At 38.5% G+C, this 21,388-nt stretch overlaps 5 protein-coding genes across 7 annotated transcripts; 3 read left to right on the top strand and 2 right to left on the bottom strand.

Annotated features, from left to right (window-relative positions):
- The first annotated feature begins 341 nt into the window (after positions 1–341).
- zbtb3 (zinc finger and BTB domain containing 3) lies at positions 342–3,317 on the top strand. 2 transcript variants are annotated; one of them, XM_079479720.1, is made up of 3 exons: positions 405–557; positions 781–836; positions 965–3,164. In XM_079479720.1, exon 3 carries the CDS (start codon positions 984–986, stop codon positions 2,763–2,765), a length of 1,782 nt encoding a protein of 593 aa, XP_079335846.1. In that variant the 5' UTR covers positions 405–557; positions 781–836; positions 965–983; the 3' UTR covers positions 2,766–3,164. The 2 variants fall into 2 exon arrangements, with proteins under 2 accessions (XP_079335845.1, XP_079335846.1); XM_079479719.1 differs by having other exon boundaries at positions 342–836; positions 965–3,317.
- Positions 3,028–4,502, bottom strand: rnaseh2c (ribonuclease H2, subunit C). Its single transcript, XM_079479721.1, has 5 exons — positions 4,414–4,502; positions 4,084–4,237; positions 3,896–4,008; positions 3,676–3,795; positions 3,028–3,564 (listed from the first exon to the last, which is right to left on the bottom strand). The coding sequence occupies exons 2-5, from the start codon at positions 4,235–4,237 to the stop codon at positions 3,541–3,543; spliced, it is 411 nt and encodes a 136-aa protein (XP_079335847.1). The 5' UTR covers positions 4,414–4,502; the 3' UTR covers positions 3,028–3,540.
- A 10-nt stretch (positions 4,503–4,512) lies between these two features.
- On the top strand, positions 4,513–7,132 carry trmt12 (tRNA methyltransferase 12 homolog). Of its 2 annotated transcripts, XM_079479718.1 has the most exons (8): positions 4,513–4,761; positions 4,870–4,925; positions 5,019–5,190; positions 5,265–5,463; positions 5,612–5,762; positions 5,844–5,953; positions 6,041–6,198; positions 6,450–7,132. In XM_079479718.1, exons 2-8 carry the CDS (start codon positions 4,873–4,875, stop codon positions 6,828–6,830), a joined length of 1,224 nt encoding a protein of 407 aa, XP_079335844.1. In that variant the 5' UTR covers positions 4,513–4,761; positions 4,870–4,872; the 3' UTR covers positions 6,831–7,132. The 2 variants fall into 2 exon arrangements, with proteins under 2 accessions (XP_079335844.1, XP_079335843.1); XM_079479717.1 differs by lacking the exon at positions 4,513–4,761 and having other exon boundaries at positions 4,769–4,925; positions 6,450–6,898.
- Positions 7,133–7,343: 211 nt separating this feature from the next.
- Positions 7,344–15,233, top strand: sytl4 (synaptotagmin-like 4). Its single transcript, XM_079479984.1, has 18 exons — positions 7,344–7,522; positions 9,051–9,115; positions 9,486–9,623; positions 10,084–10,299; positions 10,455–10,564; positions 10,829–10,937; positions 11,486–11,620; positions 11,696–11,804; positions 11,910–12,006; positions 12,445–12,545; positions 12,622–12,714; positions 12,784–12,962; positions 13,155–13,248; positions 13,589–13,750; positions 13,846–13,951; positions 14,034–14,145; positions 14,225–14,436; positions 14,611–15,233. Exons 3-18 carry the CDS (start codon positions 9,508–9,510, stop codon positions 14,751–14,753), a joined length of 2,094 nt encoding a protein of 697 aa, XP_079336110.1. The 5' UTR covers positions 7,344–7,522; positions 9,051–9,115; positions 9,486–9,507; the 3' UTR covers positions 14,754–15,233.
- srpx2 (sushi-repeat containing protein X-linked 2) lies at positions 14,955–20,313 on the bottom strand. Its single transcript, XM_079479985.1, has 10 exons — positions 19,806–20,313; positions 17,937–18,014; positions 17,664–17,855; positions 17,332–17,508; positions 17,057–17,180; positions 16,851–16,972; positions 16,429–16,608; positions 16,143–16,276; positions 15,925–16,046; positions 14,955–15,686 (listed from the first exon to the last, which is right to left on the bottom strand). The coding sequence occupies exons 1-10, from the start codon at positions 19,873–19,875 to the stop codon at positions 15,506–15,508; spliced, it is 1,380 nt and encodes a 459-aa protein (XP_079336111.1). The 5' UTR covers positions 19,876–20,313; the 3' UTR covers positions 14,955–15,505.
- Between the last annotated feature and the right edge of the window lie 1,075 nt (positions 20,314–21,388).

Raw genomic sequence — 21,388 nt, 5'->3', positions numbered from 1 at the left:
GTATCTTATTTTTAAGTATTTGTTCTTTTTTGTTTTTAGGTTTTCCCCTTGTTTACTCTACCGTAGTACCTTTATTCGTTATTATATTTTGCAGTGTCATTTGTGTAACAATTTAATGAAATTATGAATAATTACAAAATTCTTACATATTTAATTTAGCCAGAATTGTGTGGATTCAAGTTTACAAAGGAATTATCATAATTAGTATTTATTTTTTGTGTTGGTAGAGTTGTGTCAACAATGTGGTTTGTGTACTTCTTATCACATGAAAAAGGCGATAAATAAATTATATTGCGTTGTTGTAGTTGTGTTGCCTTGCTTGCGTTTCTCGCCTCTCCTCCACGCCAGTAGATGGCAGAGCAGAGTCTTCGCATTACTTTAACACATTACACGTCGAAGTGTGTGTGTTCGTGATGTATTGTTCTGATGAAAAACATTTCTGATCGTATCTGTTTATCTTGAAAAACAAATTGTTACTTTTTTAAACCGTGATGTAGCTCATATTTTAATGACACGCTTCGTTGTTTTAGAGTTTGGCATGCGGTGTTCTGGTAAAGGTATGGTTTAGTTATCCAACCATAACACGACGCTCTTTACAAATAATACGAATAAAGCAGCTTTCACAAAATGGTTTTAACTAATGTATGTATGTATTTAGAACATGAATAGACGTGTAATACATTCGTTACAATCCTATGATCATTTTAACTCGGTGTGTTTGATCGATAAAGTGTTTTGAGAGTCGATATTTTTAATAGTTTTAATGCGGTCATATGACAGTGAATAGGACCTGATCTTAAAGTGGGTGTGGAGACTGTCTGTTCATTGACAATTCTGTGAGTCAAAACCATTTTTTCCTCTATTCTACGTTTCATTGTAGTTATATTTAGTGTAAACTGATTTAATTTATTAATGAGCAAGTTAAAGTACAACATTAATAAACATAATTCTGCTTTTATTTCAGTTATAGGTTGTCAGTAGAAATGGATTTTCCAGAACACAGTCAGCAGCTCTTAACTACCCTGCGCTCCCAGCGTCTGCAAGGTTTCCTTTGTGACTCTACTGTGCAGGTCGGCTCAACTCGCTTTGTAGCTCATCGGGCTGTGTTGGCATCTTTTTCCCCGTTCTTCCACATGTTCTACTCGGATCAGTCTATAGGTAATACCAGCACAGTCAACGGAGGACCACAGAGAGACACAGTGTCTATAAATGGTGATATAGTGACACCTCAAGCCTTTGGGTTGCTTCTCGATTTTATGTATGAGGGAGTGCTGCGACTAGAAGCCCACCCCCCTCCAGAGGACGTGCTCGCTGCTGCCAGCTTCTTACATATGAATGATGTGGTTCGAGTTTGTAAGAAAAGACTACAGGGTCGTGGACTGGCCGAAGCAGACAGCACAAGGGTTGACGTTGGATCAAATGAGTTAGCTAAGATCATAGGAGGGCTTGATGGTCCAGATGATGTACCTGCTGCTGAGACAGGAAGGAGATCAGGAAGAGATGGAGCGCTAACCGTTGGAAATCCGGCGTTTTCATCCTCTGTAACACACTGTCCGCAGTACAGCCAACAGATGTCATTTTATGCTGATACCAAGATGGAGACACAAACAGGGGTGGCTGGTCTTCTCACACAAAGTGGTGTGGAAAGTTCAGAGATGGCTGACAGTACCCAGCTAGGAATGGACTCCCAGCCACCCATTGGCAATACTTGTCCAAGTTTGCCTGCATATAGTTCCTCATCTAGGACTGACACGACACGAGTACCCGCAAGATCAGCCAGCCTTGAGTCTGCACTTTCAAGTCTGTGCAGTTCAACAGAAATTATTCAGACGAGCACAGAGACTCAAACTGTTGTAAACGGAGCAACGACACTGAGCATTGTAGACAACAGCACCACTGCCCAAGATCACGCTGTGTCTAATGCGCCTAACATGTTTGCTCAAGCAAACTGTCAGCAGAGTCCAACAGCAAAATCGAATCGATTTCAGAATAAAGGACCGTGTACTGAAAATCCAGGGCCATCACCACACATGCAGAGCCGAACTGAAAGAAAGGGGGACACTACTAAAAGTAGTAATAAAGGTAAAAAGCTTTTTTCCCAGACCTCAAAAGACCCATCAGAAGTTGATAGACTTGAAACAGGCGAGAAACTTGAGGATAATGTGAAGGTGAAAGTGGAGGCCATTGTGATTTCTGATGAAGAATCTGATGAAACGGACGATACTATGGTCACTGATAACAGTCAGAACAGAAATACAGGTTCAGATCACGTGGATGATTATGATGATAACAGCCACGACGTTGAGGAGCTCACTGCCATGCAACTCATACCTGCACACACTTTAATTCACCTACCCCATCAAGAACCCCTCTCTTTACCTTCTTCACCACAAGGTCCTAATTCCTCTGCAACAGATAATTCCGGTTTCCCATCATCCCTTTTTCCAACCAATTCACAGTCTGAGCAGCAGGTCATGTATCTTGAGGAACTTCAGGACTCTCTAGGGAACTACGTAGAGGATGTACCTACTTGCAACACGTGCGGAAAGACATTTTCCTGTGCCTACACCCTGCGAAGACATGCCATTGTACATACTAGGGAGCGCCCATATGAGTGCAGCTACTGTTATCGTAGTTACACACAGTCTGGAGATTTGTACAGACACATCAGAAAGGCACACGATCAGGGCCTGCCAATAAAACGCACCAGATTTGAGTCTGATCCTCCTCCGTCGCCGCCCCCTCCTCATGCTCCCCAGACGTAGACCCTTGGTCTCAGAAGTCAATTGCTTTTAATAACCAATGGATATTTTTTGCATTACTGTTCTGATTATACATCATTGTGACTTATTTAGTGTGGACAATCGCATTATATTTTCTTATTTACAAGTGTCCTTTTTATATCTTTGTTTCTTTGATCTGAATATTTCCTCGAGAATGGAAATATAAGTTCAAGTGAATATGACATTTTTAAGAGTGGTTTCAGAACACAAACTTATGTCAAATAAGTTTTTATAGTGGTGTTTTGCTGAATTATACAGTTTCTTTATTGATCAAAGTATTCTTTATTGTTCTATTTGTAATTTTTTCTCTTATAAGGTACTTTAAAGCATCAAGATTCATGGCAGCAGATTGTATCATTATTATAAAGAGTTTTGCTGTGCATGTTTTTTGTGCATTTTGTTTCTTACATGGTAAAAAGTTTTGATATTTATTGAATTAAAATAGTCTTTAGTGCCATTGCTCTTTATTTTCCTTTAAAATGGGGAGCTAAAAACTATTTTATCATTTACTTATAAATAAAAGCCAAATAAGTTAAAGTCATCACCTGGGAAAATAATAAAACAAGACATTTTAATAATTTGATTATCATATTACAATCTTACTCCAACATCAGTTCAGTTAAAATGTTTGTCAAAACCATAAGCCAGTAGGTCAGTGTGTGCGGTTCGGTCTTGCAAAAAAGGACATTTCACATTTATTATTTGTAGCAGTGTACTTGAAAAGTAGGTGGGTGTCTTCCTTACAAAACAAAGAATGTCAGTTGTCCACTGGTCCATGTATCTACAAAAAGACATATACATTAATTAACTAAATAATCAATAATGCACGTAATTTACATCACTTTAAAACTGTAGTTACTTTAAAAAAAGCATTTTATGAAGTGTTACTCACTGCCTGTGCTAGCAGAGGCCATTCCATTGCCATCACAACTCCATCATCAGCTGTTGGTGGTGTCTCCAAATTCCAGTATGTGAAATTATGGAACACTGAAGACACTTTGACTATTCTGTCCTGAGAAGTCAGCAAAATACACATTTATAACGATCACTTAAGCATTATTTTGATAGCTCCAAGTTCTCAGTAAATGAAAAAGTAAAGGACAGTTGGAAACCTCTTGATCTGATGCGGGCCTCTGAACCTCCTTCAGCACCAGTCCTGTGTATCCTTGTGGGCAGTTTAATTCTTGTCCCTTCATCCCCCGACCTCTGAATGACACGGACACTTCTGCAGAACATAATATCAAATGTCTGAATCTGGTAAGACATATTGTTTAAAACACTGTAGTGGTGTAGGGCTAACCGTGTTTGCGTTCCTTCATTGTAGGAGTGAAAAATTTAGAGACTTCAGCAGGTCCGTCATGCTCTATTTCACAAGGTAACAAGTGAACCTCTGGTTTGACCGCTTGTTTGATGGAGTCAAGCCGGACAGATGTAACACAGCTGTTTGCAGACATCTAGTGAAACAATGGGCACAGTGTTTAAAAGTCGTAACTGTTACGAATGTGATTTGAATGAATACAAGTAACTTATATACATACATAGTTAGTTAGTATGACATCTAATACTTTAATGTATGCAGTAGAACCATGTTTATTAGTCATTTAACAAAAAAAACGACACTTCTCCTTACCTTATGGATTCCAATGCTGTTTACAGCGATCTAAGTGTGCTGTGATTGGACAGATAAAATTCCTTCGGCAACATGCGCACGTTTTTCGCGGTAAAAGTTGAAGTATGCTGCCATCTATCGATTCAGGGATGTAATCAGAGGGAGTTTCATTGTTTATTAAGCTTATATATTATTGTTGTTGTAGTTATTATTATTAGTATATAAAACGCAGGTAAACCATATGGAGATGCACTTAATCAATAAAGCCTCAGCTAAACTATTTTATTTTGCTACTGTTTGCAAACGCGTGCAACACTAAATAATTCCGACCAGAAGCAAGCAACCGTCAAAGAACGATCTCAGTCGAAGGCGAGTGTGTTTCGTAAAACGTTGATGCTTGTCTGAAAGCTTTTAATGCAAGTTGGATGTTTGGTTAGATCAAGGAAATATTTTGATGCGTTTTCTCACGCCTTGCAGACAATGGTTGTAATTCCGTGTTTGAAAGTGCCGCAGCGCCATGCACAACTGTACAAGTGAGTTAAAACTAAGTCGGTTTGTATTTGTGTGTTTTATTTATTAAAATGTTTGTAATATTTGGTATTAATATTAATCGACCTGTTTACCAGGAAATACCTGCAGTCGCAAGGTGTTCTGGAGCTAAGATACTGTACTCAAAAACACGCAGACGGGACTGTAACCTTTCCAGTGGTGGCATCAGCTCTGAAACGCCTTGATCTGGTGGCACTAAAGGAATATATAGCAGAGGAGGACAGCTTTTGTGAAATTGTTGATATACAGGTATGCATATTTTTGTTAACATTGAGCAGGTAAGAAATTGTTAATAGGTACATGTAAAATACATGTTTTTTAAGGCTCCCCCACTATCAAAGAAGGGAAAAGTTAAGTCTTTCAATGAGAGGCTGATAGAGACTGCAAAGTCCTTGTTAGTTTCCAAAGGGGAGACATGGAGTGTGGATCTTGAGAAAGATATTCCTAGTCGATGGCAGTGCCATGGAGATCTGGTCCTCTTTGGCGACAGTTGCTTTTCCAATACAATATGGAGAGAAATTGGTGAGTTTAAAATGTTGTTTTCTGGTTTCTCTATTTATTTCCAATATTGTATTATAATAGTTATTGGTGCAAATATATTTTGCAACAAGAAGCATTGCATACATAAAACATGTTTCTTAAATATATGCTAACTTGTGATTTACTTTAGGACCTGAATTCTGGAACTTGGTTGCCCAGATCCTGGGAGTGAAACGTCTAGCACAAATTAAAAAGATTTCACAGGATGGGTACCGCACACCCATAGTGACAATGCTTTTAGGAGACAGCAGCTATGTAACACACATCGATAACCACATCAGGTAACTCGTAGGATGTCATTTTATGACAAAAGTGTTTTTAAAATAGGAAATTTAAACTTATTTGTCTGCGTGAAATTTTAGGTATGAGTTCGATATCACCAAGTGCATGTTCTCTTCTGGGAATATTACAGAGAAGCTCAGAATAGCCTCTTTGGACTGCAGTGGCGAGACTGTGGTTGACCTATATGCAGGTAAAAGCAATGCTGTGTATTTACCATTTGAGACTTTTTTTGGTTTTTAGTTGAAAACTTAAATGCATCATCTTTGCTCTACTTCAGGGATTGGCTACTTCACTCTTCCATTTCTGGTACATGCCAATGCTTCACATGTGCATGCTTGTGAATGGAATCCAGATGCAGTAAAGGCTCTTCACAGAAACTTGCAGATCAATGGTGTGTCAGACCGCTGCACCGTCCATCAGGGAGACAACAGACAGGTGAAGATTATACTCTGTACAATAAAAAATAAAAGAAACATTTGTATTGTTTCATTTCTGACTCTTATAATTTTTTCCATCATGCGAATTTATACCACATAAAAGTTAATATAGTAACTAATAAAGCAATGTAATTATGAGAATGCTACCATACAAAACATACAGTGTAAAAAATGTCCAAATGTACATCTGAAATTAATGCAGTACAATAAATCTGTTTAATTAATTTACCCATTGCACATCATTCGTAGCTTCCTCTAAGTGATTTTGCTGATCGTGTGAATTTGGGCCTCATTCCGAGTTCGGAGGAAGGTTGGCCCATGGCATGCCGTCTGCTTAAGAAACGCACTGGAGGAATACTGCATATCCACCAAAACGTCACAACACCCTTGCACCATGAAACACCTGAAAATGCATCTGCTATGGATGTTGAGCAATCACCTCTGAAGAGCCAGAGAGATATGGAAGTGTGGACAGCCTGGGCTAGAGAGACTGGAAGCCGCATCTGTACACTGTTGTCCGACGTCGCTGGGGACAAATGGACGACAGACATCAGGCATATAGAACATGTTAAAACATACGCACCACATATCAGTCATGTGGTACTGGATTTGGAGTGTAGACCTCTCTAATCAACACATGCAAACATTTATAATAATATACTGTATATATAATTATTTTAATAAAACCCTCAGTCTGTAATTCCTTTGGTCTTTTTTTACCATCTGGTCACAAAACTTTGTTTTTATGATATAATAATTCACCATTAAATGATTTGAATATCGTTTAAATCAAATGTGTTATTTTATGTATATTATAGAGCATTTCATTTCATTTTACCCAGCTCCTAAAACTGGTAATTTTTCCTAAAGGACAGACAAAATAAACAGTTCTATAAGGCTGAAATCAAACAAATCCCAAGGGTTTAAATATCAAAAAACAGATGTGCAATAGTTGACATAGATAAAGGGTTAATGTGCATATGTTTTAATGATTTTTACATGAGCCGCATTGAAAAGATAATTAATTTAACATTGAATCGATATTAAATTGGTTATTCTCAACATTAAGTTAATTTTCTGGGTTTGTAGGGCAAAGAAGCATGGTTTTACTTTTCTAAAGAACACATCGACACAAGAGGAAACGCTGTTGTTTGCGCGCATCGCGAACGCGCACCTGTTCCACGGTGTGGTCGCGTCTGTGACGCGCAGGGCTGCAAAGTTTGCTTACGTTCCTAGAGGAGCTTTACTTGGCAAAGCCTCAAAAGTCAGGGAGTCTGCACGCTGGGAACAAGTGAAAAGTTGTGGGAAATCCTGCTCCACCGGTAAGTCTTAAAGTTCGTACTCGTGAATTTGAGTAGAATTGTATCGTTTGAGCTGTGTTTTACAGAGACGCGTTATTTTTACTTGTATGCGCTGTTTGTTTGTATTGCGCTTAAGCACAAGGCTTCCTTCCCTGTGAGCTACTATGTTTCTCTATTATTTCACTATTCATTAACATTTACTCTGTGTGTTCGTTTATCATAAAGAAATAACGGTAACATTTTGTGTTTTATTTTCCTCAATCTGTTGCCTTCTCAAACAAGAGCAATATTAGCCTTTTTTTGCCTACGTCAGTTTGTATAGTTGTTTTTATATTAAAACAGACAACTTTCTATTTAGTTAATAATACAAAGTATTATTGCGTGTTGCACACTGTCTCTAACAAATCATATATCAGTAGCTGCTGTAGGAAGGTCAATTCACAGCACTCATTTTAATCCTCTAAAAACATTTATAGAATGAGGAAAAGTTTGCCACGGAGGGTCATGTTTCGTTGGATATGTACTAAACCAGTTTTAATTGAAGGTTGCTTGATTATTATGTTATATTATGTCCTTTCTCACACTTTTGTCACCAGTTCGATTCAAATAAAATTTTGTCCGAATCATTAAAAGTGCATCATTTAAAACAAACTAGGTTTGCTAAAGATCTCCACCCATGGCCGTGTGTCCTTTAAGGGCGGTAACTCTTTGTGATAAGGTGACTGCATGTTATTTTTCCTAAAGGCATTCCATGGCTCTGACTCTTTACCCTGTTGCCCTTTAGCTATTTAATCCCAAAAACATACATTTCATTAATGTGCAGTCAATCAAATCCAAACAGGGTTCTCATGCTCTCCTTCCCTATCCTCCCACCAAAACATTTTGTTTTTGTTTCTTTATTTCTGGCCATTCACTTCGTTTTTTACTTTTGTGCCCCATCTGCCCATGAGCAAATCTAGACAACATGGTTTTCTCATGCTCGTAAATTCAAGGTGGTTGTTTTGTCATTTATTATTATTTAATTTTAATTCCAGGTTGTATTATAAAATATCCTGATTTAAATTTCTAAATAATTTCGAACATTGCATTTGGCAGATCTTTATTTCAGACGTGAGATGTTTTTGTTATATGGCGCCTGGTTTTTATGATAACAATACTTCACAATAAGTTAAATTCATTTTATAGTATTTTGATGCTTAATAAGCACACAAGGTTGTGATCGACTTCGAACTTTGCATTATGTCCAGTCTAAGCTCTGTGTGGTAGATACTTAAATGGGAATATCTGTCATATTGGCATTGCTAGCTAACAGATTTGCATGTTGATCTGTATGTCTCGGGGGTTCTTGTGTCTACATTAATTACTCACCTCCTGCAGGGATGTGTGAGCATCTCTGACATCCACGCTGCACGAAGGCATCAAGAAAGGTCACGCCTTCTTTTTGTCAGTTCTGCCCTGTATCCAAGTCTCTACCCTTTTTACAAACAGCAGGGACTCCCTTATTTGTGTAACTCATATATTTGTCCTTTCTTTCCCTCACTCTGAGAAGAAAAGGACACATTCTTGCTTTTGAATGAAGATTTATACCACAGTGCTTTAATATCTTCTTAAAGGGTAAGTTGTGATTTCTTTTTTTTACTCACCCACATGCATTTAACATGTTTTGAGACCTCCTGGCGTTTTCGATATTTAGGTGACATCCGAGAGATTTTCAGGCCTCCTCATAGACATAATGGTTATAGTTGTTGTCAAGGTCCAAAAAAGTACTAAAGACATTGTTACATTGGTCCATTTGATCATGGTGGCTCAGTTGAAAAACAAACCACTATGGTGCGCGTTCACATCTCGCATGCGCATTTGGTGGGTCCAGATTAAGTATTGTCGTCAGCAAATTTCTATAATCTGTATGTTGACATAAGAAAGAATATGTTGATTTAATGCAGCAGACCAAGTTACTATAGTTGTTTGTTTTATCGTTCCATAGAAGCAGGATTTGACACCTGAGGATGGTACAGAACATGGAGATCAATGTGTCCACCCTGACAAACTCTGAGCAAGATCTGATACTGGCAGTCCTACAGCGCGACGAGGACCTTAGACGCTTGGAGGAGCTCCGTGTGAAGTGAGTGAAGGGTCACTCCCACCAAGCATTTATACTAGAAATAAATAAATACTAGAAAAACAGATTCTTATTCTAACAATTTACTACTTATATTTTTTACAATTTAGAAAAATAGGAAAGTTTACAAATAAAGGTATTTTAGCTAAGCAGTGCCCAGAGAATTTTAAACCAATCGAATATTTCTTAGATTATTTTATTCAGCAGTCTTAAAGGAGTTTCAGTATATGCTGGTCCAATGCAACCATTTCAATAGTTTCACATATAATAAAAAAACATTCAAACTTTTGTATTTGTATGATCTAGAGTTAATTTAAAATTTTTTAAGCATTATCCATCATTTCTGAACATAAGAAAAGTATTCAGTATGTTTTTTAAAACCTTGTCATTTATCATATATGAATGGATGTTAAAATATAAAATCTGGAGAATCTAATCCATAAAATAATTTGTCTTCTCTTAGGAGGCTGAAAGTTGAATTTTTGGAAATCAGAAGAAAGGGGGCCAAGCGTAGCAGTGGGAAATACAGTGAACACAGCTGTGGCCGCTGCCAGGAGTCCATGAGCCTTCTGTCCCGCAACAGTAGCCAGTGCAGGGCATGTAAACATTACGTCTGCAAAAAATGTCAATCTGTTCGACCCAATGGATCTTGGGTGTGCACAGTGTGTTCCAAGGAGATGTGAGTGTGTACCCCTTCTAGCTTCCTCTGTTGGGCCTCAGGCCATGTAAAACACTACTATTAAGAGGCACATTGAACTGGAAAATGAGGACCTTGCTTAATGGTAAAGGTTAATGTTTAACAGAACTTTGACTTGCATGTTTTTTTTAATGCAGCGATCTGAAGATGAGCACTGGAGACTGGTTCTTTGACGAGAAAGTTAACCGCTTCTGTGCAGCTCCTGGACACGTTTTAGTCCGAGTTTCCCTCAGGAAGAGGCCTGGATGTAAGTAGAGGAAGCCTGACAGATGCCAGAGAGTGCAGTGGGTGGGAAGTAGATTTGTTCTTTTTATGTTAAGGAAAGCGAGATAGAGTGGGGGGATGTAAAAACCTGCATTAGTCTTGTTAGTTGTGTTTAATTGAATTTCTAAATGTTATTTCTTAATCAATTTAATTGATTTCATAGTCTAACAAAAAGCTGTCGGTCTTGTGGGTTTAATCATTATGCACTGCTTTGTTGCCACTTCCCTGTTTTGAATCTCTGTTCCAGGTAACAAGCGTGAGACAGCTGGGGAATTACTATACAGTGACTTGAATTCTTGCAAGGCTGTGCCTGTACCCAAACCTCGATTAAAAGACGTTGCGCTGGCACACAAGAGGTGTGTCATCATGGGCACTAATAATATAATCACATGTTTCAACTGATCAAACAATAAAATGCTTTTCTTTACAATGTTTTATTTTTCTTCTTTAATAAATTGTCATTTACAGGTCCAGTGTGTTCTTTTTTTTAAGGATCTATTGACAGAAATGCTCTAAAATATACGTAACTATGTCTTCCAATGTGTATAAAGACCTTACATAGTGTAGTGTTATGTTTTGATTACCTAAGAATGAGCTATTTCTGTCTACATAGATCGCGGGCCCCAAGCTGTTTTTACTGTAGCTCTAAACGGACAAACAGCTATACAAATCGAGTTTTGTAAATCTGTTATCTCATGCGGCAAAGAAGCGGACATCTTAGTGCTGTGAGATCTGCTGTAGTGCTTTGAAAGGGAGGGTGGAGCAAGCTGTTGGTTGCAATTCGCAACCTCGCCATTAGATGCCACCAAAAATTACACAATGGCCCATTACAGGGCAGACAGATAGATCGATTTCATACAGTAGAAACCCTTTCATACAGTGGTTTCCTCTGTTTTTCCCTCAGCTCGCCTCTTGAGCCTATCGATGGACTTGATGTTCAAGAGCAACAACGTAGTGAAACAGAATCAGCAGAGAAAGCCAGTCTGGGCAGCAACAACACAGAGACTGAATCATCACACAATACCCCCCAGATGCAGAGGTAAGACCTTAGTCAGAGATGCAGAAATCCATGACTAGTGATGTAAAATGTAATGCAAACATCTGATTTGCATAGAAAAGAGGAAGTGACAGCTAAGATTAGTCCAACCGGCTCCACAGTTTCCAGCTTGGCCGCCACTGCTAACAATGACAGCCCTGCAACCTCCACCCCGACCAATGAGACGGTTTGTTTTTATGTTCTTTCATCATGTATATACATTTTTTTTCCCTTTCCCAGTTTATCTGTGTCTGTTCTCTTACATATTTAACCATTCTCAATCCAAAATAAGGCATCTTTAATTCATCACATGAAAGCCTGCCCCGACTCTCTGCAAGATGTGGATGGGCTTTTTAAGAAAAGTGTCAGAAGAGTGCACAAACTATCAGGTAAATTCTTAGAAATATATGCCAGATTGACTTGACTCCATTAAAGAGATAATTATGTTGTGTATGTATACACCCACATGTCGTTCAAAACCTGTATATGACCTTTTCTTCTGTAGAACACAAAAGACGATATTTTGAGAAATGTCTCAGTGGTTTTGTGGCCATATAAGGGAAGTCAAAGGGGACCAATGTTGTTTGGTTACCAACGTTTCTCAAAACCTCTTTTTGTGTTCTTTAGAAAATAGTCACACAGGTGACATAAAAGTGAGTAAATGATGTGAACGGGTTGTGTAAACTATCCCTTAAAGCAAGATGCTATGGAAAATTATCTCATTGGACATTGGAATAACACCATTGGAGTCCCAATGGTTCAACCCAACGTACATTGAATCTAATCACATTTCATTCTTTGTTTTAAATGAGTGTGCTTCCTTATAGAAATTAAACCAGCGTCCACCCTTGATTTGCGTGAAGATGGAACAAAAACCGCTGCATCCTCAATGGGAGACAGGAGCAAGTCGGTTCCTGGCCTTAATGCTGTAAGTTGATTTCCTTAATGTTGTTAAACATTTGAATGTATAGTGACTATACTGATATACATACATGTTTCATCAGGATGATGAGGAAGAGGAGGAAGACATTGACACTTTGGTGAATATACATAGACAGAAATACAGTGATGGTTACGGAAGTCTGCGAAGCTCAACGGTAATCCCTTAATACAAATAAATAAATTGCGGAAAATTGAATATTTTACTTATATGCTGGGTTTTATAGATGACATTGGGCAGTACGATGACTGTATACAGTGAAGCAGGAGACTATGACAGTGTGGACGTGAGTGGGGATATTAGCTTCTCTCTCTGCTACAATGATTCCAGTCAGAGTCTGTCTATTCTGGTTCATGAATGCAGAGGACTGGCTTATGCTGATGCAGCAAAAAAGAAATGCAACCCGTAAGTGGCCTCCACACAGTTTGAGCCAAAAACAGATTTCCATGTGATTTCCTGAGAGAGTCTATGTAGGAGACTGTTGTAGTTGTTTTCTATCCCTTGTTCATACCATTGGGTTCAGAGTGAAGATCACTCCGAGACAGTTGTTGAAATCAACCCACATGTTCATTTTTCTTGTATTGTTACATCCTACAGGTATGTGAAGGCTTACCTCCTCCCAGACAAGGGAAAGAAGAAAACCTCTATCAAGCGTAACACCATCAACCCCAATTTTAAGGAAACACTAAATGTATGGATCAATGTCCTCTGGAAGTATTTTAGAGTTAATATTTACATGACACTCCATGCATTTCCATAGCTTCTGTATATTCCCTGCTTTCGTAACAGTTAATAAAAACACTGAACTCCTCGTTTCATAACATTGACGCCTGTAATAGGTTACTGTATCACCAAGTGACAATGTCAAATATTGGTTTTAATGTTTGCCCTGTTTAAACAAGAGTAAACACTCTGCACTGCACGCTATAACACTGTACAAACTGCACAAAGCACTTGCATAACAATCCCCTGCTTGCCATGTTATGTTCCTACCTCATTTTGTATGTCTCTTTTGTTCTCTTTTGTTTTAGTATTCTATCACTCGTACCCAGCTGCTGACTCGCAGACTACAGCTATCAGTTTGGCACTATGACCGTTTTGGCCACAATGTCTTCCTGGGGGAGGTGGAGGTGCCAATGTACAACCATGACATTGAATCAGGGCATGAAGAATGTATGGCTCTCAGCGGAAAGGTAACGCTTCTATGGAATAACTGTTTAGGTTACTGTTACTGAAGTTTTTTTATTGAGTATAACCTTTAAAAGGTAACCGCTGTTTGTCTTCATAGGCATCCACAGCAGCATCTCCCTTCGATCAATACAGAGGAGAACTGGTGGTTTCACTGAAGTATGTCACAGCAAATACAACACATGCAGAGAGTCCTAAGAAGAAAAGTAAGAAAACCCGTTTGTCAAACTATTGGAAAGATCCCAGCTCCAGTTTTACAAATCAAAATATTGTCTCTTCACCAAACAGAAGGTAAAAAGAATAAATCGGAGGAGGGTTCTGCACTGCACGTGTTGATCAAAGAGGCCAAAAATCTAAGCGCCATGAAATCTGGACGCACGTGTGATTCCTTCGTGAAAGGGTTTGCAAAAAGTTCATTTCCTCTCCTTTTATTTTGACAGTTTTCTTTTTTTATTCATGATAATAATTCTATCCCTTAGGTATCTGCTGCCATCCAAAAACAAAAATCATTCAAAGAGGAAGACTCAGGTAGTGAAGAAGACATTAAACCCACATTACGACCACACATTTGTGATTAAGGATCTGAGCCTGGAGCAGCTGAAGGACATGTGTCTAGAGCTCACCGTCTGGGACAGAGAGGCTCTCTCCAGCAATGACTTCCTGGGAGGAGTTCGTCTCAGCTTGGGAGCAGGTTCAAGCACATTTTCTTTGTATAATAAATGTTTATTTTAAGTTAATAATAATTTTAATGGTTTCCTGATAAAATCAGCTTTTTGGGAGTCTGCACAAGATGTATTAGTTTATTCAATTTAAGTGTACTTCAGTAAATTTTGCATACTAAATAACCTGAAACTGTTGTTTGCAGTGACTGTGAATGAAGGAAATTCAGAATGGGTGACAGATTCAACAGGGGAGGAGCTCTCGCTTTGGCAGAAGATGATGCAATACCCAGATTCATGGGCAGAGGGCACTCTTCCACTGCGCTCATCCATGGGAAGGGGCAAGTAAGAACTTGGTCTAATAACACCCAGCCAGGGATCAAAGACCAGGTTGATTAACTCTGTTTATGTGTTGCTCTACAACACGCTCAAGTTTTTAAGAAAGAAAGTTTCCTACTCCTATAGGCAAAACTTAAGAAAGTTTTTAAAGGGTTATGCATATTTTGTATTTTAACAAACATTCAAACAAACTGAAATGGAAAATGGCAGTATAGATCCATTAATTGTATTTATTTATTTTAACTGTTGCAGCTAGATGGATGTTTTTAAATACAACATAATTTGAAATGTATGGCCACAGTAAATGCTTTAGTTTAACTCATAACACTAACTTTAAATGAGCACTTGTATGTCCATATAACATCTTGATTTTCATTTTAAAGTTAATTTTGTCATTATGCTGTAGTTTAGTGTAACATTGTGAGCACTTTCTTGTTGGCGCTACACAAAATTACCAGCATACAATAAATATTCAATATTTTAAACAATCCATACTGTGTGCTGTTACTGGATTACAGATGTTTTAGAATTATATTTATTTAAAGATTTGCCATCCGCCTGCAGATTAAAACCAGACTAATTCACATTCTGCCTTCACTACAGTTCTAAAGTGTAGTTTTAAAAGCATAGGACAGTTGAGATGTCTTTTGCTCCAGTAAGCGGAAGTAAGTCTCACATAGAGGAAAGCCCCCCCAAGCACCCACCCACCCACCACATCACCATGCCCGAAGAGCCGGGAAATTATCTGGAGTTGATCTGAGATTAGTCACAGAAATCTCTGTTCATCTCCAGTCTATCCCGTTCCTCTTCTGTAAGGAGATACTCCTCTATGTACGTATACAGCTCATCTGAGGTGGTGGGGTTAACAAAGCGCTCCCGATCCACACCATATTCGTCAAGCAGCACCATAGTGAAGTATGCTGTAGAGATATAAAGTGCCTGTCTGTAAAAAAAACAATTGTTTATTTTTTACATTTAAATTAGCAACGCACATAAACAGCAGAGTCGTACATCTTGTTTCTGAAGATCCTCATATGGGATTTATCAAAATAAGGCCTGGTCATGATTAGAAATTAGTCAATATGCTGGAACTTGACTGTGTGTATAAAACATTGCAGTTGTCATCTGCCAGTATCACAACTGCAAAGTATTTAACAAGTAAACACAATAAAGGAAGTTACCTAAGACCCTCTACGACCTCAGACTCTAGACGTTTTTCTTTGATGCGACCCACTGCTCGAGGAGGAGTTCCTAACAGCTCAATCACAGTCACATGTCGCAGATCAAGACCACACTCAGCATTCTGTGCAAAACAACGTACATGTGTACATTGTTACAACTACCAACACTTTTCCTTGTGATATTTTTGTTTTAGGTGGTTAGGATTAATCTGATGTACCTGCAGCATAACGTTTTGAAGCTTGTAGCGTTGGTTAGCATTATCTGGAGTAGACACAACCAGTAGCCGTCTTTTTTCATAAAACTGGTCAAGCAGAGCACCAGCAGACCTGACATCTGTTTTTATGTTCATTACTTTAACAAAAAAATCATGCAACATTTAGAAAAGAAGAAAACGCAATTAAAAGCAATAATATAATGGCCATAACTGTATAAAAAAGCCATGCATTTTAACGCTGATATTTATATAAATAATTTCAGTTAAATAATACACAACTGATACTCACAAACACACTCGGCTGCTTCATCAGACCAGCTACGGTTGAGCTGACAGACGCGAGTTTCAAACCCCATCCTCTCATATCCGGGTTCACAGTGATATTCACATATAGCCCCAAAATTATTGCCATCAGATGAGCACGTCAGATAGCCATGCAGAGGAGGTTTTAACTTTGGACATCGTCTCACTGAAGGCAAGAAAAGGTTAGTTTAAGAATCTGTGGCACAGTATAAAGGATGTTAAATTCTGTGAAACAACAAAGATTAAGAGACTATTTCAAAATAAATTACTACTATTTATAGCTCTGTGTTTTTATGTAAAATTATCATTTTTGTGTAATTACTAACAATATTTCTACCGAAAATTTGAAATGATCTCCTATTTTTTGGGGGCTGTATATGCATTTGTCATTGTTTATTTAAGCTATACCTTCAACATGTACTGTAAACTTGCAGGTTGCTGTGTTGCGCGCCTGGTCGTAGGCTTTAAATCGAATAACATGGAGTCCTTCAGGAAAGTCTGATCCAGATTCTAGTCCATTTCTCAAGACCCTAATGACAAATGATAAAAATTGTAAGTTGCTGTTTAGACATAAACAAACCAGAATGGGTTTTGGAAAAATATGCCGAACATACTGCGGCGATCTGTCAGCAGTATCCTTAGCAACAGGGCGTTCCCAAGACACTGTGGCAGTTAGCTTTCCAGGTTCTGCTATCTTCACTCTGGACAAAGGACATTTCAGTTTGGGTGGGTCATGATCTGAAACAATGCAATTTTTAGGACATTTTACAATGTTTCCTCTGTGGTTTATGTGAGAACCAGAAGAAACTAATCTGAACAATGATCACATTAAATTTGACCCTGTTGCTAAATTAACTTCTGACTAGATTTGCTTTTTTATTTACTGCACCTGTACAGGTGGGTTCTGTGCCACTCCATTTTCCCTCATCTTGGCATATACGATACTGATCTCCCTCAATCTGGTAGCCTTCAAAGCAGGTGTAGTCGCACCTGGAGTCTACCACAAAGCCACGGCTACAACTGAACATACCATGGTCCACCAGAGGCAAAACGTGGCAACGCACCCCTGAGAGATTCAGACATAATATACGCAATGAAACACATGGTTCATGTAAGGATAGATTTTGTTTAGTACTCTGCAGCACCTGGTAAATTACATGGCTTTTATAAATGAATGGGCTGGCGTCTGTGCCACCTTTTATTTGATTTAAGTGCACTTACTCCGGCAGACAGCGGTTCCAGACCAGCGGCGGTTGGGCATGCATTGGACAGATGACCGTCCTAACCGTTTATATCCTCGATCACAGGAGAGCGAACAGCGAGTTCCAAGTGTGCTATGGTGGCGTCCACCTCGGGGGGAAGAGCAAGATACCTCCCCATGAGACAGCTTAAGAATGTGACACCACTGTGGATCTATTGGTAAAGAAAAAAGTTGTATATTTTTTAAACTTATATTTCCTAACTACCTTTTATGCAGCCAATTTCAATACTTACGTTTGTAATCTAACTCCGGGGTATAGTAAGTCTCCTCCTCGTGCACTTCATTATTGTCATTGTAACTGGAGGCGGAGCCTGAGAGAGAGAAAACATTAAAAAAGTAACCTTATAGTTCCAAGAGATTCAAAGCATTCCGAAGAATCAAAACATTGGCAGGCATATCACAGCAGCAAATGAGCTGCATCATCAGTATCCTGTGGCCTCAGAACTAGAGCGAAGTTTTATTTTCCATGCAGCACAACCGCCATCATTTTTTCCTCTCACACACGTTTTCCAGTTTCACACACATAAACCTCTTTAAAGCTTTTCTGGGAATGTTTCAATCTATAACTGCGAAATCTTTAAAGATAGGTCTCTTGAAATAAAACTTTTTCTTTAACTTAGAATGTCAAAAGATCAATAGGACAACTACGTATGATGTCAGCATGTTTAATATATTTGAGGCCTTTAACCACTATATAGATATGATATACTGCACACAATATAATGTAAGCCAATATAAAGCTGAGTTCATTTACATGCAACACCGTCTCGTAGGAATTTGTGTCACAAGCTGTAATCGATTTATTCGTGTTTACTGACACCAATTTCCCCCTTTTTTAAGGTGTTAGTCAGCCACATCCTAATTTATGTACGACTTGTTTTGATATCAGGTTAAAACTATATAAAGTTATAGGTGCAAATACACACGCAGTCTGTGTATTGATAGTCGTGCTGAGTGACACGAAAAGAAAGTCGTGCTGAGTGACATTAAAAAAAGATCGTGCTCACTGACACGAAAAGATTGGGATATTAGTGTCCATGAGCACGCATTAACAGATTCCAAATTTCGTGTCTATTCCACAAACTGCTGTGAGACTGGGTGTCCATTAGACTTTGACAGACTGAGACATGTCTACGCAAATAAGAAACTGATCCCAAGCCATGCATATGATTATGGAAAATATTCATATGTGTGAGGCTGAGGAGAATCTTACTTTAAACAGATTTAAACGTTCAAAATGTGTACTTGGTTATAATCTCAAACGTTGTAACATACCCAGACTGTGACTCAACAGTCATCAATACAGTCTGCACTCCTATGCCATGGAAAGCATTATGTAGCTGTTCTTGAAGCAACCGTGTTCCAATTTGTGTGTGGAAAACATTGTAAATGCTTTGCGGAGTACCAAATGCAAGTCTTGTCAAGTCTCCGCTGGACAGCCAAAATGTGTTCAGGTCTGAACTGCTTTTATAAAATATGTGAATACATATTTATAATCAAGCCATTACCTTTACTGACATAGCTTCAGCAGTACAAGATTTATGTTATCTTCCATCATCTGTATTGCCTCCAGAGTGGAACAATCGACCCAAAGGTAATTGCCTTGTGTTAAAAGGTCACATTAGGGCACCGTCACAGCTGGAGAGCTTGCACTCAGTAATCTGGGTCACTGGGCTTCTGTTAAGATTACTGGGCTACTGCTTCAAAGGCTTAAAGGGCATGATGAACAGTGAACAACTTTGATAGTAAACGAGCTACTTCGCTGAGTAAACCATTGAGTAACTAAGTATTTGGACTCTATGCTCATTTGCCAGTACATTAAACCTTTCCAAAGGCAACGAGGTTTTGCAACTCAAACGCATAAAAGAACTGATCGATAGCGCACAAAACGAGAAAAGCTTTAACAGCCTACACATTCAAATCGTTTCTTATAGCCGCTCTGGGGGAAAAGCTCATTGCATGGCAAAGATAAACAAAATCACGGCTATAAAAACGATGTTCCCCGTTATGCTCAGGAAAATGGCTTTGTATAATAAACAAAAAACAGCACAAAATATATTATTGTCAAATATCGTATTGTCTTATAAAGTATAGGATCTTACCTTCGGTGAATTCTCCCAAGGTCTGATATATGATGGACAGCTTTAAAAGGAAAATATACATTTGTATCATTGCATAGGTCTCAGACGGAAGTGTGACTATAAATGTATCTTGATAGCAACTATAAGTCTACGAATATAAGTCTATAGGTCTGATAACTCCTGCCAGCAGAGTACGCAGTGATAAAGCGACTGGCGTCTCTACAAAGTCTGAGCGCAAATATCTTCCGCTTGTCGAACTTTAAATCCCTAAGAGAGACAGAGACAGAGGCAGGGAGGAGGAACGGTGGCGTTGCTGATACCCTGCGGTTGTGATTGCGCACAAAAGATATTTAAATACAGCTTATGATAGCTTCATATTTTCAAAAGCCAATGTGACATAGCAGACAAGGTCGACATCATGTTACATTTAGACCGAGTAAAACTCGAGCAATGTACAAAGCTGACGCGCTAAAGTTCAGACACGCGCGTTTTGGATATAGGGCTACTTGCAGTGTGTGAACACTGCACTGGAAATCTGTCTGTTTGTCGGGTCAAATGAACTAAATCAAAGGACACTCAACACTATAAAAACACGTTAATCATCTGTTTTCACGCGGGATCATGAAGTGGGCGGATACGAAGTGGGAGGGAGCCCAGTTTTCCCATGTCGGATACTTTTATTCTGATTCTTTGCTCTTATATATCTAAATGTCGTAACGTAAAGTCCGAACAGATTTTAAATGCCACTTTATCGAAATCATGTAGGAATTGTATTTATTATGCTCATTTTAGCACAACAAATTCATCCAGAAATACGCACCTTCCCCCTCCTGGAACGTTGTGAGTAGTCCATCCTTGACCACTCTGCCACTTATATGGACTGTTTGATGGTGCCTAACTATTACTAGTAATTGACTTGATAATGATATATGATACACTGCTGTTCAAATGGTAATCTGCTAAAACTGTAATTTCAAGACAAAGTCACAACAACAGAGATGGAATTCAAACCAGTGCATTCAAGAGCGCAATGTTTTTTTCCCTTGACCATTCAGTCAAATTGACATGTTAGGTAATTTTCTTACAGAATTAAGCAATCATTACTAAGCATTACTTAGAGCCAAGAAGAAGAAATTATAATGGATTTTTAAAATAATGTCCTTAAATATATAAAGAACATTTCTGTTAATGCCGATTGTAAATGTTGGAATCACCTGCCTGTTGTAGGCCTGTGTCCACGACTCCACACTGAAAACACTAAAACTGCACGTGCATGTGCTGCCAATGCGATGAAAAATCCCCTTCCTTTGTGACATTTTGCCATATACATTGTGATTGCATATTTACAAAACGTATTTTTAAAGGTAATAATTGAAAATGGTTGATTTGGGGTAAAATAAGTTGTGTAGTATTGTGCAATGTTACGTAATACTTTAGTGAGGCAAACACCACTTGAAACGAAGACGCCCATCCTTACTGTTTCACGTAGCTTGAATTACAAACAGTGTTAAACATATATATAATTTGACTTTCCATAAAATGCTTCGTAACGTCCGAACCAATAACTGAATAAATAATGATGTCCCTGTCTCTTTAATAGAGAA

Source organism: Barbatula barbatula (assembly GCF_947034865.1).
Source record: "Barbatula barbatula genome assembly, chromosome: 18".
Classification (NCBI taxonomy): Eukaryota; Metazoa; Chordata; class Actinopteri; order Cypriniformes; family Nemacheilidae; genus Barbatula; species Barbatula barbatula.
Note: the sequence above shows the minus strand (reverse complement) of the source record. Positions and strands in the feature narration are given on the sequence as shown.